This window comes from Camelus dromedarius, chromosome 20 (genome assembly GCF_036321535.1).
Source record: "Camelus dromedarius isolate mCamDro1 chromosome 20, mCamDro1.pat, whole genome shotgun sequence".
Lineage (NCBI taxonomy): Eukaryota > Metazoa > Chordata > Mammalia > Artiodactyla > Camelidae > Camelus > Camelus dromedarius.
In genome coordinates this window covers 32910672-32928974 of record NC_087455.1, presented here as the reverse complement: position 1 = coordinate 32928974, position 18303 = coordinate 32910672, and the positions used below count along the sequence as shown (strand labels likewise).

At 40.9% G+C, this 18303-nt stretch overlaps 1 protein-coding gene across 7 annotated transcripts in view; it reads left to right on the top strand.

The window, feature by feature from the left end:
• The window catches only part of CPQ (carboxypeptidase Q), a 391868-nt gene that overhangs the window by 124709 nt on the left and 248856 nt on the right, over nt 1-18303 (top strand). For all 7 annotated transcript variants that reach the window (XR_010377057.1, XR_010377056.1, XM_031439365.2 and 4 more), the window contains exon 3: nt 2058-2265. Coding sequence is in view for 5 of the 7 variants with exons in the window: in XM_031439365.2 (XP_031295225.1) it covers nt 2058-2265 (208 nt within the window). In the remaining 2 variants the exon portion in view is untranslated. The remainder of the gene's footprint in view (nt 1-2057; nt 2266-18303) is intronic.

Sequence of the window (18303 nt, the reverse complement as noted above, 5' to 3'; positions counted from 1 at the left end):
CCAGCATGGCAGGAGTGGGGACCTGGAAGTTTAGTACTGATGGAACTTAAAAGGGAGCCTGTGTCCGTAGAGCTAGACAGGCTTTGAGTGGTATGTTGAAGTGATGGGTTATCAGCCAAGGAGGAAGAGGGGCAGGGGGATGGTGACATAGGCTGATCTGACTTTTCAGCAGTTCAGGTTGTTCACAGGTTGTTCTGTTCCAGAGGAATCAGAGATGACTCTGAGTTTTCAGGAAAACAGATTAATTTGAACTCTTCTTCCAAGCTCATCATGACAGGCTTTGACCTCTAGCTGCTGCTAGTGTTTTGCATTGGCAACTGTGGTGTCCAGGTTAGTTTCTGGCTCTTTAGGACTTCATCACTGGCATTTGTTAAGAGAACTTGAACCACAGACCATGGTGAAGCATTACCCTTGTATGACTTTAATTTTGCAGTGGCCAATGAAAACTTATAGAAATTTGGCTTCATTTCTAGTGGCTCCAATCCAGATGCCAAAATTACCCCATTGCTGGGATATCCCCTGGGTGGACCATTGAATCTGTTATTCATTAGGAACAGCTGAAAACCATCAACAAAATTCCTGTGCTATGCCAACAATAACGCCAGTCAAATTTCAAGGTAACTCCAGGTTTCAGAAAGCTATGAATCTCAAAATCTGTCTAGCTGAACCCTTATTTGTATTTTTACACATATTTATCATGTGAGAAAGCTAGTGGCTTCCTTACTTTCCATGATTGTACATTGCTCTTTTTAGATCATAAATTAAATTCTGAGTTCTGAATGTTGGCGGAGACATGCTTATAGATCGGTTATCAGTCACTTTAAAGTAAAAAGACAAATTCAGTCCGGACAGTGGAACCAGAAGTCGGAGAGGAGCCCGCCCAAAGGGTTCATTATGATGGGGTCCAAATTGAAAACAAGAATTCTCTCCTACCTACAGTGCATTTTAAAAGGATTTTCCAAGTAACAATTACTATTTTAATGACGTCTGTTAAGCTTCCAAAGAACCCAGTTCTCTAGTTTGCCAGATTAAAAAGTATGTGAAATATATGTTTATACTTCAGTTTTTACTGATGTGTTTCACGACTGTGTGGCTAAAGCCACAAAACAGTAGGTGCCTGCCGCTTTCTTTTAGGTGGTAATATTTAGCTGCTGCATCTGGTCTTTGCTGCTAAATATTTTTTTTTTTTTTTTTGTCCCTCTAACTGCTCCATCAAATTGAATCTTCAGTGGTTTGGCAGTTTTTGAATGACTTCTTGGAAGCTGTGAAACCCTGTCCCCTGATCAGGATGATCTGGGCGAGTCTTGTGGCAGGAGGAAAGATGGCCGTCTTTCTACATGAGACAATAGGATTGTAGGGCAATTATACAACATCTTTAAAATTTTAATCTGAAGACTAGTTCTGTGTTCGGTGATGAACAAGTACTGTAAATCCAGAAGCTTGGGAAGTTTCCACATTCTTCAAAAGTGGTACAAAGGAAGAAAGAAAACAAGCTGACTTTTTTGGCTCTTGGGAGAGGCTACATCAACCATTTGTTATAAGTTGGATTACGAACATCATTGGCTTCTAAGAACATTCTTCATAAACTGTCACTCTTTGTACGATGTCAACGGAGGTATTTTAGCGACAGATCAAAATAGTTTTATGAAAAGATAAATATATTTTTCACTGATCCCAGGGGAAGCTTTCTAAAATGCATTTTTAAAAGAAATAATTAGTGTCATTCTGTGAAACTCATAACTTCTTAGGGTGGAAAAGAAGCAAAAAGGAAAAAAAAAGGACACCTTTTCAAGCAATTTGTGATTTAATACCAGCTGGTCAAGTGAGTTGAAAAACCTTATGAGTTGTAGGTTATGTTATTTTGAATGCCTTTTCTCTTTCTTGGGAAACTAGCTAACCCCTACAATCTTTCTCCCATGGCAAATGGCTCTGAAACTTTGATCTCTGCAAACCAGTTTGCCAGATGTAGTGGATAGAGCATGTGCGACCTTTTGTGTGTCAGGTCACCCTGGCCGATCGGAAACCATACGTTAATCTTGTATGACTTTTATTTCCAGGCATTACAGCAGAAGTTCTGGTGGTGACCTCTTTCAATGAACTGCAGAGAAGGGCCCCAGAAGCAAGAGGGAAGATCGTCGTTTATAATCAACCTTATACCAACTACTCGAGGACTGTGCAGTATCGTGTCCAGGGGGCTGTGGAAGCTGCCAAAGTGGGGGCTTTGGCATCCCTCATTCGATCGGTAGCTTCCTTCTCCATCTACAGGTTAGTCATTATGTTCCTTTGAAATGCTTTCCAAAAGCAGCATCTTCCATGAAAGAGAAGCCCTTATGAATAAAAACAAACCAGTCAAATGAAAATACTGATTGTTCATGGAATGTTCCCCGCATTCCGCATTTGGTCATTTGTTTGTAATATCTTCTCTGGCCTTTTCAAGATTCCAAGCATCGTTTGCGCATTCCTTTAAAAAGCTTTCCACATCCATGATGATCCCAAACATTCCTTATATAACCAATATATTTTATGTATTTTCATTGGAGGGAGACGTGAATTCACGTCTGCGTTTCATCAAAGATGTCTAATGACTTCAGAGGGAGCCAGGCTTTTTTTCCATTGTTGCTAGAGAAGAGAAATAAAAATAAAGTGGGTAACATGCTGGGGGCCATCTGTGGTGTAGTGGAGAGAGTTGAGGAAGCAGAGGACCTTGGTGATAGACCTGTCTGCTTCTGAAGAACTGCGAGGCCTTGGGGATGTTCTTTTCTATTGATGTATAGTTGATTTACAATATTATATTAATTTCACATGTACAGCAAAGTGACTCAGTATTTTTATGGATAATACTCCATTTTAAGTCATTACAAGATAATGGATATAATCCCCTGTGCTACACAATGTTTTCTTGTTGCGTTATTTATTTTATGCACAGTAGCTTGTTAATCCCATGCCACCTTGGGAATGTTCTTAAACCTCCCTGGGCCTCACCATTCTCCTCTATTAATCAGTAATGATGAACAATAGTACATTTACAAAATTATTTTAAGATTAAATGAAGAAAACTTACGAAAGCTACTTGATGATCTGTAAAGGTCTATATAAGTATTTGGTGGTATTTTTTGAGGGCAACGTGAGTATTTGCTTTTACTTTGTAGTTCTGATTGAGGATATTGCAAAGTGCTTTATTCGCCCTCAGTCCTAGGAGGAAATTTGGCATTGCAGTGGATAAAAGGTCTGAAAATTGACCTGAAGATATTGGGCCTAGTTTAATAGCTATGTATGGTAGTGTCACATATCAGGGATGAAATATTTGAGAAATACCTGTAAAAGAAGCACCAGTTTACTGTTGTAGCCTGGTCTGAGATTAAAAAAAAAACTTGCAAAAACTTGCAAATAGGGTTCATTTGGGTCTCAAGACCAGATCTTTAATACCTTTTGTAAAGGAAGGTTTCTTTGTTCTGCACAATTGCTCTCTGGCACTGGAGACACAGCTTCTTAACCTTAATTAATTAACACCCTATACCCTTGAAAATAAAATAACCGAGGAGACTTCAGCGAACAGGAAACCCAGAAAGGAGTTGTCCAAAAGTGCTGAGAAAAGGAAAGGGACATTTTCCTTTTACAGGAATAAGATATCTTCCCAGGGGAGGAAGATGGGGCATGCTAAACCGCTTGTTAGAAGTTTTATGAGAGAAAACCTAGTTACGTTGATGTCATAGTGCTAGTAATAATATTCTTTGTAGAGTCTTTAAAGGTTTGGCGACTTGTGAAATAATGATTGGACCATATTCTTTTGGATGCTTAATCTTCCCAGGAGGGAAATCCTGAATGGCTAGCTTACTTCCCAGAACACCTCAACCACCCCTTAGAATAACATACTCAACAAGTCGTGGCCATCCACCGTGACTTCAGTGCTCATGAGACCTCAGTTGTGAAGCTAGTCTGTTGCTTTGTGAAACTGGGTGATTGCCAGAAACATTTATTTAAGAACTACTACTCATAAGACTAATAAATTCCCAGATGACTTAATGCACAGCAATCTGCCAGGGTTCATTAGCAATTTTTTTTCCTGGTGTAATGAAGACATCTGGAACCCAGGCTGTAACCTAGGAGCACTAGAAGAATTTTGTCCAGCAAAGGATTTAGAAATCTGTTGTTAGCCTCTAAGATTTGATGTTGGCAACCGGTAGTATGTATTTAAAAGGCATTTTTCCTAATATTTCTAGATCCAGACTGATTATAATTTTTTCATTGATTTATAGCCAGTCATACTTCAGTAGACTCTTAACTTTTGTAACTCCATATTTTCAACAATTATAAATACAAAATAACTCTTCCCTTTACGTAGTACTTTAGAACCTTTCACATATGTCACCTTGTCACCTTATTTATTCTGACAACAATCCAATGGACCAAGCAGAGGGACATGATTTACAGATAGAGAAAGAAAAGTTCAGAGAATTCAGCATATTAATATGCTTAAGTCTTGCATCTTGAAAAAATGAAAACCAAAACAAAACGAACTCTGTCTCTCTGTCCACTTCAGGCCAATTGTTTTTTCAGAGCCCATTTTCCATAAAGAGTATTCTGTATTCCTATCTCGAATTCTTCATCTCTTACTCGCTCTGCAGACCATTTTAACCTGGCTTTTCCCAGGACTGAAATGGAGCTTGTTAAGGTCACAAATAGCTGCCTAGTTGTCAAATATAATGGGCATTTTTCAGGCCATCATCTTACTTCATCTCTCTGAAGCATTTCTCATTCTTGACTGCTTTTTCAATATCTCTTCTCTTTGTTTTCTTTGACTTATTTCTCATATTCTCTCTTGGTCTCTCCAGCTCCTACTCTTTCCCTCTTTGCCTCTTCTTTCCCTATTTCTCTGGCTTCTCACTCTGAATATTCTTTATGAGCAATTTCATCATGCTTATGGCTTCAGCCAGCACCTAGACTGTGGCCCTTCCAAACCCCGCTCTCCCGTCCATACCACTGCCTGAGCTCTAAGCCCATTAAACCACCTGCTGATTCTTCTTTTGGATGTTCCATAGCTACTCAGTTCTTTTTTTTTCACCCAAAATTGAATCTATTCTTTCACCTCTTTTTCCTGAATTTTCTACCTCCGTGAAGATAATGCCATCTATTCTGCCTTCTAAGTTAGATGGTCCTTGCTTACTTTTCTTTCTTCCCTTATCCATCTTTTCTAGTAGTTACTGCATCTTCTAGGTTCTATTCTTTATCAGTCATTTCAGCAAATACGTATTGAGCAGCTCCATTTCCCAACATCACTCCACATTCTACTACTCAGGAATCACCAAGACTTTCCCAATGTACCCCATTTCCTCAAAGTTTCATGACTTTGCATGCACTTTCTCCTCTGCAACCTTCGAGTCCCTTCCTCACTATCTCACACTGTCCTTCAGGATTCATCTTAAGTGTTTCTTCTTCTGGGGAGCTCTCTCTGATATCCAACACCAGCCCAGGTGCACCGCCTCTTTATGGTATCCCATGTCATCCTGTGCATACTCTGTATCATAATATCTTGGAGGTGGTTCATGCTTTGGTAGGGTAGACTAGCGGTTGTGACAAACAACTCAGTTAACACAATAGAAATCTCGTTCTTGCTCACATAATATTTCCAGGAAGATGTTCAGCAGGTGGCCTCCTGCTCCTTTCCATCTTTTGGCTCCATCACCTCTAAAAAATCAGTGTCCTCTGCAGGGTCCTCTGCATCCAGCTGGCAAATAAGGAAATGGAGAGATAAAGCTGATAATCAAGGGGGAGGTTTTCCATGGCCAGGCCTGGATATGGTGGACCTCCTTCTGCTTATTCCACTGTCCAGAATACAGTTATGTGGAGGCTGGGAAATTTGGTCTAGCTTCATGGTCACTGTGAAAGGAAAATGAGCTTGGTGAACAACTGTCCTGTCTGCTCCAATTGCCTGTGACTCCACACTGGACTGTAAGTTCCAGGAACACATGGACTCTACTTTTTACCTCTGTATCCCCATCATCTAGTATAATATTTAGTACAGAATGGTTGCTCAGGAAGTGTCTTTTGAAGGAATCAGAAAGTGTCTGAGGTTATATAATCAATCGTGGTAGGGTTCTTACAACAAGCCAGGTGACCCAGTGCCTAGTGTGCTCAGGCCAAACTGTGTAACCATTACATAGTCAACTCAAAAACAACTTGAATTTTTAGGCCACTTTGTATTTGGAGGGAAATATCCAGATGCCAATGTGGCAGGTTATATATTTTTTCTGCCACAATATTCATGTGTTTTGAGTTCCCTTAGCTCTAGGCAGTGGGTGATACTGGCTGCTGTCTAGGAACGGCGTAGAGGTCGGCAACACTTGAGAACAGAATATCAACTGTAATTTGCTGCTGCTTGACTTCAAAATTAGAAAATCTCCTAAAGGTCAGGAAGTGTGTTTTCACCAAAGTGACGACACCTGTCTGTGCAGTTTGTCAGTATTTTCCAGCCGTTTTGGAAGCACAGCAGTCCATGGTCACACGACAGATGTCCTCAAAGGGAAGCCCATTACTTGTTGCCGGCATTATCTCTGGGTTCTTTGTTGTTATTTCTCTGTATTCTCATTATTCCCATTGACTTCAATGAGAAGATGTTTCCTTCACTGATGCTTTTATAAAGATTTTTCTTTTGTTCAATATTGAGTATCAACTGGGGACATCTAATGGGAACTCCCATGAGACCCTTTTTCAGTTTTTCTGTGTGTAAGATATGTTTTGCCTTTGTCATCCGAGGATATTTATAGGATAAATTTAATTAGTAAGAGATTTAAATTCTACAGAGGAAAGCCGCTCTATGGAACCACTTCCTTATATTGTTTCTCAAATTAATCACATTTTTGAAGTAAATTTTTATTGAAAGCTTACCAGTTGCTCAGAAGTTGCCAGGCACTAGAGTTGCTAAGGGGAATTAGACATGTTTTTGGTTCTTCAGAAATATTCTATCTGGCTAAAAGAGAGGAAGATAAGCTTAAAATATACATAGTTAGCATAATAAATTTTATATTTAGTGCTAAATTCATGATTGGGGAAAGGAACAAAGAAAGGACATTGGCATTTATTAAGCACCTACTTTGTACTAGGCTTCAATGAAGGCTTAAATAGTCTTTGTTTCAATTAATTCTTTATGCAACTCAGTAGAAACAGATATTGTTATTGCTCTTTTATTGAGGGAGAAACAGGTTCAGAATGGTTGAGTGGCCAGTCAAGTTACACAGCTAATGAAAGAACTAGGATTCATACTCAGAGAGTCTCTGGCTCTAAATCCCATACATTTTAGATTCACCAAGCAACTTGGAGCGCTAACGCTATAGGAGTCTAGACGCGGTAGCAGAAATCTGATGTGGCTGGCTTCACGGAGGATGTGGGTTTTGGGTGAATTCAATGAAAAGGTTGAACCTGAACAGAAGTGGGGTGGAAAGACATTCTATCCACGATCAAGGCAAGAGAGTGGGAGTGCATGATGCATTGGGCGCTACACAAGTAGAGCAGCTCAGCTGGAGCCAGGTTTCCTAGATCAGAGAAATGTAATTTTGAGGGGAGGGGAAGAGACCAGCTTTACGTAGAATCCAAAGTACCAGATCAGGGAGTTTTAAGTTTAATGTGGAGGAAATGGAGGATCGTTGATTGTGTTGGAGCTGGGGGCTGATGCTTTAGAGCACTGTCTCTGTAAGTATGGTTCCTGAGACAGCCCCAGCCTCAGAGTTTGTTGACATGCAAATTGTCAGGCCAACCTGAGACCTGTTAAATTACATTGCACTTGGGTGGGGTTTGTGGCTTAGGCAGCCCTCCAGGTGATTCTCCTGTATGTGTGGGAACTACCGTTTCAGAAAGATCAGTCTGGTGACTGAACATGACAAGCTTTGAGAAGGTGAAATGGGACACGGCTCTAACAATGTGATGTGAAATAGTGAGGGTGTAGACAATGGCAGTGGGAATACAGAGGAGGCGACAGCAGGAGGGTGTTGGGCTGCACCCCACAAGGCCGAGAGCCTCGTAATTGCCCAGCAGCGAGACTGAAGAAAGAGCCCGGAGACAGTGACAGAGACACGACCTGCTTATTGAACAGGGGACCTTACAAGCTGAAGCAAAGTCCTGGAGTGACACTCTACTGTGTACGGCAGACAGCAGGTAGGACGTGGCAGCAGTGTTCGCTACCTGGGGGAGGAGGAGGCTCCCAGTTGTCGGTGGACCTGACATCAGGTTGGCTCATCGGTTATCAGGGAAACCAGCTGCTGGGGCAGGAGGAAAGCCCACAGGCAGTTACTGATTAGGCCCTATGATTAAGAGGATTGAATAGTTATGTGAGTAGGTGTAGGTGAAGCAGGGACTGGTTGAGCAGGGGATGTGCAGAGAGCGAGAGGGCAGCCATCTTGAGTGGCCTGACCACACAGAGGGGTAGTATGAAAAAATTATCAAAACCTGGGGACTGGTTGCATTTAAGGGAGGCAGGAGGGGGAGTCAAAGTTTACAGTAAGGCAAGGATCAAAAACCAAGGGATGAATCTGCATTCAGTCTAGCCCAATATTTAAAAATCATGAGTTTTACATAAAAATAGGGGTTTGTGGTTTTTAGAGAAAAAACTGTATCTGGTGGCAACATCTTGTATTTTCTACAAGGCAAACCTCAGCCTCATGGGTTAGCCACCAAGTCCTTTGTGTTGACGAGACGTGCCCTCTCCAGTCTGCCAGTCTCCCGGTCTCCATCCGCCCAGCCTGGGCGCCAGGGAGTGACGAGAAAGAACTACGGGGTCGGGCGGGAGGGCCGATATTGAGGCAGCCCGACCAGTTTGTTTTTCAGATGTTTGGAGTTTGAGGTGGCTTTGAGATAGTCCCATTAATCTGTCTTTTACATTTTGTTTAAAACAAAACAAAACAAAACAGTTAAGCATTCCCATTTCTCTGTTATCCACTTTTTAGATTACCCAAGGCAATTTAAAACCCTAGACTGGCTTCCTTGCAGAGCAGTACACCCTGGGGCTTCTGCCTCCTGCTTTCTCAACAAACGAGCTCAAGAATGCGAAGTAATTTTTATATTAGCCCGAACAAAATATAATTCAGAAAGCAACTCTACTGAGGCCAGATTGTCTGTTGTACTCCTGTTGCCAGATACACATTTTTTTCCAGTTATTTTCTCCAGTGCCCCAGATAATTGAACACAGGCTGTAAGTTTTAATCAGCTAAGGAAGCGAAAGACTCTCCTTTCCTTTTGCTGTGAAAATTGCATCACCACACTGGATAAGAATTCATCGAGGTGGGAATGAGCTGTTGATAGGACTTGGCTTTGTAAATACTACAGGTTTATGTTTCATATCACTTGGCCTTTGTGTACTGTATTGACAGAGTGTAGTGAAGAGGAGGAGGGAGAGAAGCAATCCAGTTTGAAGATGACTAAGATCTGATTAAACATTCAGCTGGAGAGAGAGATGAGTGAATCCAGGTGATGTTTATGGAGTGTCAGAGAGGGAGACTGTTAGACCATCTGGTGAGAGGGCTGTGAAAAAGTACATAAATCAGTCCCTATAATGATACTTAATTAATACAGAGTCGAAAAACGGTGTAATTGAAGCGATGGTCGGGCTACATCGTAGAGTTAAATAGCTTCAAAGAGGGCTCTGATTAAAACCATTACAATTTATAAAACATTCTTCATCTTAAGAAAGCCTCTTGATGAGATTTAACATGAACATTTTTGTAATCAGAGGACCAGTTTAAAACATTCAGAGCAGAGGTGAAATGTCTTGAGAGGTCTATTTTGGATGATTTTTAAAAGCCAGTTTATTCTCAGAGAGTACAAAAGCTGGTCCCCCTCCCTTTGTTTTTTTAACGGGAGAAAAATTAATGCTGCTACTTTACACTTAGACTGTCTTAGATTTTTGATGTCCTGGTGGTTTGGTTCTTCGGCATGACCTTAGCTTAATTAGTTATCAAGCTTGATATAAATTGTTTTGAAATACTTTTGCAGTTTGAGGGGCATGTGTGCCTGCTGGTGATTACAAAAAGGTAAATATCACTGTGACTCAAAATGGTGCAACTGAGCCAGCCCCAATTTGTAGGTTCTTTTCCTTCCTTATTTTGTTTTTGCTTAATTCACTCTGAGGCTCATAACAGATGCACAGTAATCAAGCAGAATGCCCATTCTCATCATTTATGCAGGTGGAGGGCCACTGTGCTCCCAAGGGGGGAACCAGAGAAGACCCACACTGAACACCGTGTTTTTTTCTTCATCTCTCTCTGATATTTGAAAGGCAGATTCTTTGTTTAGAAGGTCTTTGTTAGAAATTCTAAAGTGTCCTTTAACCACTGAATGCTTATTATTGCTTCAGGTAGCGTGCCAGGCACACCACCTCATGATGGATAGACTTGGGCTCTGTCCTCTAGAGCCCCAGTTCCGGAGTCACAGTGCCTGTGTCTTTGGCTGCTTGCCAGATGTGTGACCATGGCAAACTGTGTAAACTCTCTGTGTCTCAGTTTCATCTGTAAAATGGGTTTAATACTGTACCTTCTTCCCAGTGTTCTGTGGGGATTAAATGAGATATTATTAGTGCCTGACACACAGTAAGTTTTGCATTCATGTAAAGTACTATTATTACATAGTCTTGCTAACTAATGACTGGATATACTTATTGAATTAAAGAGAAAGGAAAAGAGGGAATCATGGAGTGAAGGAGAGAGGGGAGGAGAGAGGAAGAGAAGGAAGGAAGAAGGGAAGGAGGGAAGAGAGAGAAAGAAGAACTAAATTTATTTAGTATCACTACTTTAATTGCCACTGTCTGGCTGGGAGACAGCCCCTGACATCATGTAGCCATTTTGATCTCCGTCTGTTTAGTCTGACCAACCTCTTTTGGGGGGTGTGTCCTTACTAGTCTGTTTCTCGGTCTTGTATCTCGTTCAGTGTATCTTATTCATCTCAGTGTCCCCATGGCTGTGCACAATGCCTGGCACACAGTATTGCTGGAATGAATGAATAAAAAGAGTTAGACGCAGCCTATCAGTTTTGCTAACATATGAATTCAAGGTATCACCATTTCACATGCATGGAAGTTGAATAATAATATAGATGAGGAGGCTAACCTTTTGAATTGCTACTTATCAAAAAGAATCTCTGGAATCTGAGAGGAGACCATATAGTTATGTAAATTTTGGTGAAGAATTGCAAACTGCTATTACTACGGTGCTTTGTGAGGCTGCTATAATTAATGGTCTGTTTGCATTCCTAGTATGGACTGTCATTTTTCATCTGCTTATAACCTTGATATAAAAATTTATTCTTGGCTGCTATTTTTGCATTCATAATTTTTAAATATTTATAAATGTTCACTTTCTATTTTCCAGCTTTCTGATTATCGAAAGCACAAGCTTAAGAGTCACATCACCATGGCATGTTTTTCCGAATCTCTAGTGGTGAAAAGAAATTAATGCATTTTGAATTCAGGTTTCAGGTTATGACAATGTTGTTTGCTTATGCATGCCCTTTGAAAAAATGTCTAGTGTAGCATATGAACGGAAATAATCCCAAGTAGCCTCAAGTCAGCCTCTTGTTGTTGCAGGTGCTTTTGCTCTTTCTCTCGTTGAGGCTAAAGTCCTCTTGCATCAGATGACCCTTTGGCTTCTTTAGTCCTCTGGGAAAAAATGCCAACCAGAGTTACCAGGAAGATTGGAGGTTAACGAAGGTAACGATACAGAGAGTAGGATTTGGATTCAGACAGACCTAGATTCAGATACAGCTTAGCCACTTAGAGGTTGTGTGACTTTACATATATTGTTTAATGTCACACCTGTTTCCTCATCTGTAACATGGGAAGAACACTGTTTATCTGACAGAGTTGTCGAGAGAATGATATGGGATTAAGCATTTGATGTGGAAGCTGACACATGGGACGCGATCACTGAATTATAACTGGCATCTGGCCTTGATCATGGTTGTTATCATCAACAGATAATGACAGGACTGAGCAGGCGGGTTGGTATGAACTGAATTATCTTCAAAAGCAGCAGTTCCAGAACGCTCCGCATTGTGGGCTCCAGGGACCTTGGTTCTGTTCATCTCCTGATTTCTGGAACCCATTCTGGTGGTCTGCCTCAGTCTTTGGCTCAAAACTCTACTCTGTCTTTTTACCCTTTTCAACCTCATTTTGAATGCCTGATACTGTCCTTGCATGTAGTGCCAAAGATATAGTGACTCAGACCAGTGATCAGTGGCCAACTGACCAGAATGCAGTAAAGGTTCTATTTGAAACATCATCCAAGCTATTTTCCACCTCAGGGCCCTTGCACTCACCAGCCCCTCTGTCTGGAATGTGATTTCCCCAGCTTTTTGTTTGGCTGACTCCCTTTCAATCTTCAGAGCTCAAGTGAAAGACTGCAAGGCCTCTCCCTCAAATTCTTCTACCTCGCACCTTCTCTGTATGCTCAGAGTCCTGTAACATTTGGTAGCTTCTGTCTTTCTATCTACTTGTTCAGTATGTATTTCTTCATGAGAATATAAATTCCATGAGGACTGGCTATGTCTTTCTTCTACACCATTACACTGTCAGTACTCAGTGTGTGTCAGCCACTCAAGAGATATTTGTTGAATGAATAACTGTTTAAAAAAATCATCTAAGATCAAAAGAATAGAGAACCAACTGTAAATGCATATATACCAGCTCATGTCTATTTTCTGAAGCTACATTCTAAAGCATCACTTCATGGATTTTTAAAAGTGTATGTATTAAAATTTATTACTATCATTATTCTTTTTGATAAAGCACCGAAAATCTCAAAGCATTTAATAAAATGTCAAAGCTAGTATTTTATGATAAGCTTGAGTGTTTGAAGCATTGAAAGAAATTTACTTTTTTTTTTTTTCCTATCCAAAGGAACCCTAACTATCCCAGGTAAGTCAGCTAATTAGCAGGGTGTAAACAATACCGTTTCCTCTGAACTTTCTCATTAACGACACGAGCTTTGGAGTAATAACCCTGGAAGTTATTTTTAGAGTTTACCATTACCAATGTGTACCATATGTGAATGAAGATCCCTCACCCATACATCATTGCTGTTAATTGCTGAAATAAATGAGCAAAAATCTCAGACCCAGCAATTGCTTCTGTTTCTCCAGACTCTTTTTCTTTTTCTTTTCTTTTTTGCGGTGTTGTGCTGGTGTTGAGCAGTGTGTTCTCAAAGAGCCCTTTCCAGGAGAAATAAGTGTCTCGGTGTGGCTTTGCAGAGGCCTACAAGGGTGTTTCTTTGGGAGGAGTCTACCTAGTTTCTGTGGTGCAGGGCAGAAACCTGTAAATTATCCACCCACTCCAACCTCCCCACGTCATCAGCGGTTGTGAAGAATTTTTTGAGTGTCTATCTTCTGTATCTCTACCACTCACTCCACGCTTTCATTGCCAGGTATCCATTGCAGGATTCGTTCTTAGCACAATATGATCTCTGGCCCTGCCCCTATGCATTATGACACCAGCAGTCCTGGGAGCCATTCCTGTACCAGGATGGAATCTGTGACTATGAATCCCATAAATACATCCTCGTAAAGCTAAACTAACATAACCCCAAATCAGCTTCCTCAAAATGCCTGGATTCATTCCGATGTTATCCAATATGATGGGAGGTGTGAAGAAACGGAGTCAGAGTGGATTAAAGGCATTGGCACCTGGAGAGTGCATGGACCAGTGCTGGGCGCCTGGTAAGGCTTCTACAGATACAGCTGGTAACGCCATCGTCATCCTCATCTTCCTTCTCCTCTTCATTTCTATACACACTTTACTGACCTTTTCAGTTTTTAGTGGTTTGGCACTTGGAATTCTTTATAAGCAGCTTCTTCCTATTTCTACTCCCTTCCCCTTTTAAAACCTCAATTTCATGTTGGAGCTGGATGGGCCCTGAGAGAATGAGATGAGGAACTTGGGGCTGACGGCCCCTCAGCTGGTTAATGGCAGGGCAGGGTCAACGTGTCTTTTAGCTCCTGATACCATGTTTCTTTTCTCTCGAGTCTCATGGGTAGATCTCTGTCTGCTATACCCAGCCTCCTAGGATTAAGAGTCCATTAATTTAGGCATGCATTGATTTAATCTTTGTGGGATTCCACCCCTCACCCCAACTGATATTTTTAAGAGTTAGAATGCTCAGTGTACTTCTAAAATGCCACCTAATAGGGTTGCTTTTCTCATTTTGAAAGAACTTTGAGCACAGTGCACTGTATCATGAACACTCCCACAGAAAATGGAAACTCACCTTGTGAAGAGGTAAGCTCTCCATGGACTTTGTATATTCCTTTCCTCAGCAGGGGAAGAGTCTGTATGTCAGCCGCCTGGCCTTCCTCTGGGGCTTGGTTTTTAATCTCCAGGGAGGCGAGGCCGACAAAATGTCATCTCTCCTCCTGCTAAGGAAAGAAGCTGTGAAATAGATCTTCATTGCGTACGTGCTCCACGTTGCTCAGCACCAGCTGTGTCCATAACGCCATGGTGAATTTAAAATACTGCTCCATGAGAATAGTTTTTAAGAGGGACTCTGATGCTCATAAGTACCCCTAATAGACATTGTGAAATTACACCAATTTTTACCTTTAACTGGATTTATTCCTCTGAGAAAACTGAAGTTTACGATGTCTGCCCAAATACTGCCTGTTACTGATGCGGGTTTTTCTGCTACAAGTTCTAGGAGTCCCTTAATTCAAAGAGGGGCAGAGAAAAGAGCTAACAAAGAGTCAACAGCTTTTAAGTATCGGGTGCTTTCAAGGTAGATATGTCTCATCTCAACCGAACCCTTCCTTACGAGAGCCTTGGAGGTTTAGATTCATTTTACATTTGAGTAACTTGATCAAGATTGTATCCTAAGACATTTTGAAAAAGGTTTTTTTGATCATCTGTTTGCCAACCTCAGAACTGGCCATCTTGTTGTAACTAAACTGGAAATAGAGAAAATAAGATATAGTTGAGGATTTTTGTAAGAGCACTTTGGTAAATGTTGCAAAAGAGACCAAGCAATGTGTTCCAATTGGGAAGACCAGGTCGAGAGAATGAAAGGAGGAAAATTGCCAATACATGGGCGAACACCAGCACTAGTGACAGTGAAGAGGTCTCTGAAGTCCTGGGCTCTTCTGCTTTGGAAGGTGGATTTTGAAAGACATCTTTGGTCATATTTCTGTGAGGCTCATTTGTTTCCTCCTCTCCCTGGTGTTCCTTTCCTCCTTCCCTTTATTCAGTACCTTCTTGTGGCAAATAATTTCCTAAATTAGATTTCCTGTTACCTTCCAACCTGAAAGGCAGAGGCACAGACAGTCCCCTCCTGGCAACTGTGTCTAATATCTCCCCTTCCAGAGATTTGCCCTGTGGCGGCTTCAGTCCGTTATCATCACTCCTTTTGCCCATATTGGCAGCACTTCAAGACCTAGGAGGAAAAAGCAGATCTGCAGATATGCAAACCTCAAAATCAAGACTTAATGAAATCACTCCTCCACTTGCCCTTGCCTTTTACTGAGTCCTGTTCCAGCAGGGATGGAAAGAAAGCATTGGTCATGCTGTCAAAAGCAGATCAGATTTCTCCACTGCTATTTCTTCTTTTCTTAACTAAAACCAAAACACCTCACACAACAGTCAGACCAAAAAAAAAAAAAAAAAAGAAAGAAAGAAAAAGAAATGACACTGGATGAGAGTGAAGGTAGTTTGTACTGGTTTCATAGTTCATGTGTTCAATCATATTTGTCTCAGCAAATATGATTGGAAGTGGTACTTCTTCTTTTCCCCACCTCTGCCATAAGATTTATAGATGAAGATAAAAATGCACTGGTCCTCCAAGAAAGAGCTTCTGCTCTGCCCATATCCCATCTTCCTGCCCTCGTCCTTGCTCCTGCTCCCTCTCTCCCTCTCTCCGCCTTCTCCTTCAATTCAGGGCTTAGAGAAATCTTTCACTCTTCTTTTGACAGATGTCAGATAGACAGTATGAGCTCATTTAAGCTGAACTGTCTGGGGGAAAGTAAATTTGTCGAGGAGGACAGCAATTTGGATGACAAGGGCCAGGACACACCAGATGGCAAGACTGGAGGAACTTTTATCAGGCTCCCAGCTCACGTTCCAGGTGGCCTCTCTGTCTGTCTTCCCTATTCTTATTTGTTCACGGTTGACCCAAATGGAAACCTTGAAATACAAATGAAGTTCTTCCTGGAAGCTGGCAAGAGAAGGAGTTGATAGTGACTCAGCCTAGCAAGCCTACCTCGCCCCATTATCTACACTTCTCATTACTGATGCTTCCCAGACCCGTTTGAGCACGTATTTGAAGGAGCCGCAATTCTGAACCCCGCTAATTGTTTAATAAACATGTCTGTTATCTAAGCTGCCAAAATTTTGACATTTTGGACCATCCCCAACCCTGGCTACATTTGGCACTTCTTGCCAAGATACGAACAGAAGTGTTCTTAAATATTCTTCCCCCATTTGCCTCCCAGTCTGACAGATTTTTTTTGGCTCTCATTTTCCAGAAAGGGAACTTATGGCCATAAATGTCATGGGAAGGTATTTAGTGGAAGGTGAGATTTTTTTGGTCCATGTCAAACATCTTAAAATTCAAGGCCAGGCTCCTTGTGGCAAGCTCTGATCTATGAATCATTACGTTCTTAACATACCCTGAGAACAGGAAGAGAGAGATCAGTCTTTATAGACACAGGCGGAATTTCTCCTCTGAACGCTGGTAATTCATGTGGCGTTTGCTGTTTGCTTATGTTTGCAGTGAAATTCCTTTCCTTAACCTTGCACTGTGCTGTAACTGGTCACTTAACCAGATCTTTTGAGAGAGCAACACAAGTTGATGTTTTAAGTACACAAACAAAGCAGATGTTTTTAAGCTGGGCATCATTTTTTTTTTTTTTTTTTGTGGACGATATTTGGTTCACATGAGACTCTTATTTTTTCCAGCCTGTGAGCTTTGGCTCTGAATTTACATGTTTTGGAGGTTTGATTTTGTTGCTAATTCAGTGGAGAAATTTACTAAAGGAAAGGGCTTATTATGAGTGAAGAAATAAAGTACCAAATTGTATAGACAACCCACACTTTTCTTTATTATTTAATTTTGTACTAAATAATACATGTACTTGGTATTAGAAATCCTATAGTTGGAGCAAAGCCAATTGATGGCCATTTCATATTTATCTGGAGGTTGAAGTTTCATTAACAACTTACAATGAAAATCAGAGAAAGAGGCCTCTGAGCAACCCCATATATCTGTCCCAACCCCCATGTGGCAAGATAGTACATTGTACTTCTGCTCTTCTCTCCAAGAGCTTTTGGGACTTCAGCACGTTATTATATGATTAAAGACTTTATTTTTTTAAGAGCCATTTTAGGTTTACAACAAAATTGAGAGGGAGGTACAGAGATTCCCCGTATACCCACTGCCCCCATTTATGCATAACCTCCCCTATGAACAACATTATTCCCCAGAATGGTAAAAATTTTCACCCAGTGTTAACCTACGTTAAGGCATTGTTATCACCCAAAGAAAGTCCAGCGTTCACTTTTGGTATTGTGCATTCTATGGGTTTGGACAAATACACAGTGACGGGTATCCATCATTACAATATCATACAGAATATTTTCACTGCCCTAAAAATCCTCTGTACTCTGCCTGTTCATCTCTCCCTGCCCCTACCCCTGGCAAGCACTGATCTCTTTAGTGACTCCATAGCTTTGCCTTTTCCAGAATGTATGTAGTTGGAATCATCCACTATATAGCCTTTTCAGATTGGCTTCTTTCTTTTAGAAATATGCACTTAAGATTCCCCCAGGTCTTTCCATGGCTTGCTAGCTTATCCCTTTTTAGTGTTAAGTAGTATTTCATTGTCTGGATGTCCCGTAGTTTGTTTATCCATTCACCTATTGAAAGACATCTTGGTTACTTCCAAGTTTTGGCAGTTATGAATAAAGCTGCTATAAATATCTTCTGTAGGTTTTGTGTGGATGTGAGTTTTCAGCTCTTTGGGGTAAATACCTTGGAGCATGACTGCTGGGTTGTGGGGTAAGTATATTTAGTTTTATAAAAAACTACCAAAATGCCTTCCAGAATGGTCATACCATTTGGCATTCCTATCCTTGTCAGCATTCGGTGTTTTCAGTGTTTTAGATTTTGGCCATTCTTATAGGTTTGTAGTGGTATCTTGTTTTAATTTTCATTTCCCTGATAACATATGGTGAGGAGCATCTTTTCATATATTTCTATGCCATCTGTATATCTGAAGTGTCTGTTAAAGTCTTTGGCCCAGTTTTAAATCAAGTTGTTTGTTTATTTTATTGCTGAATGTTAGAAA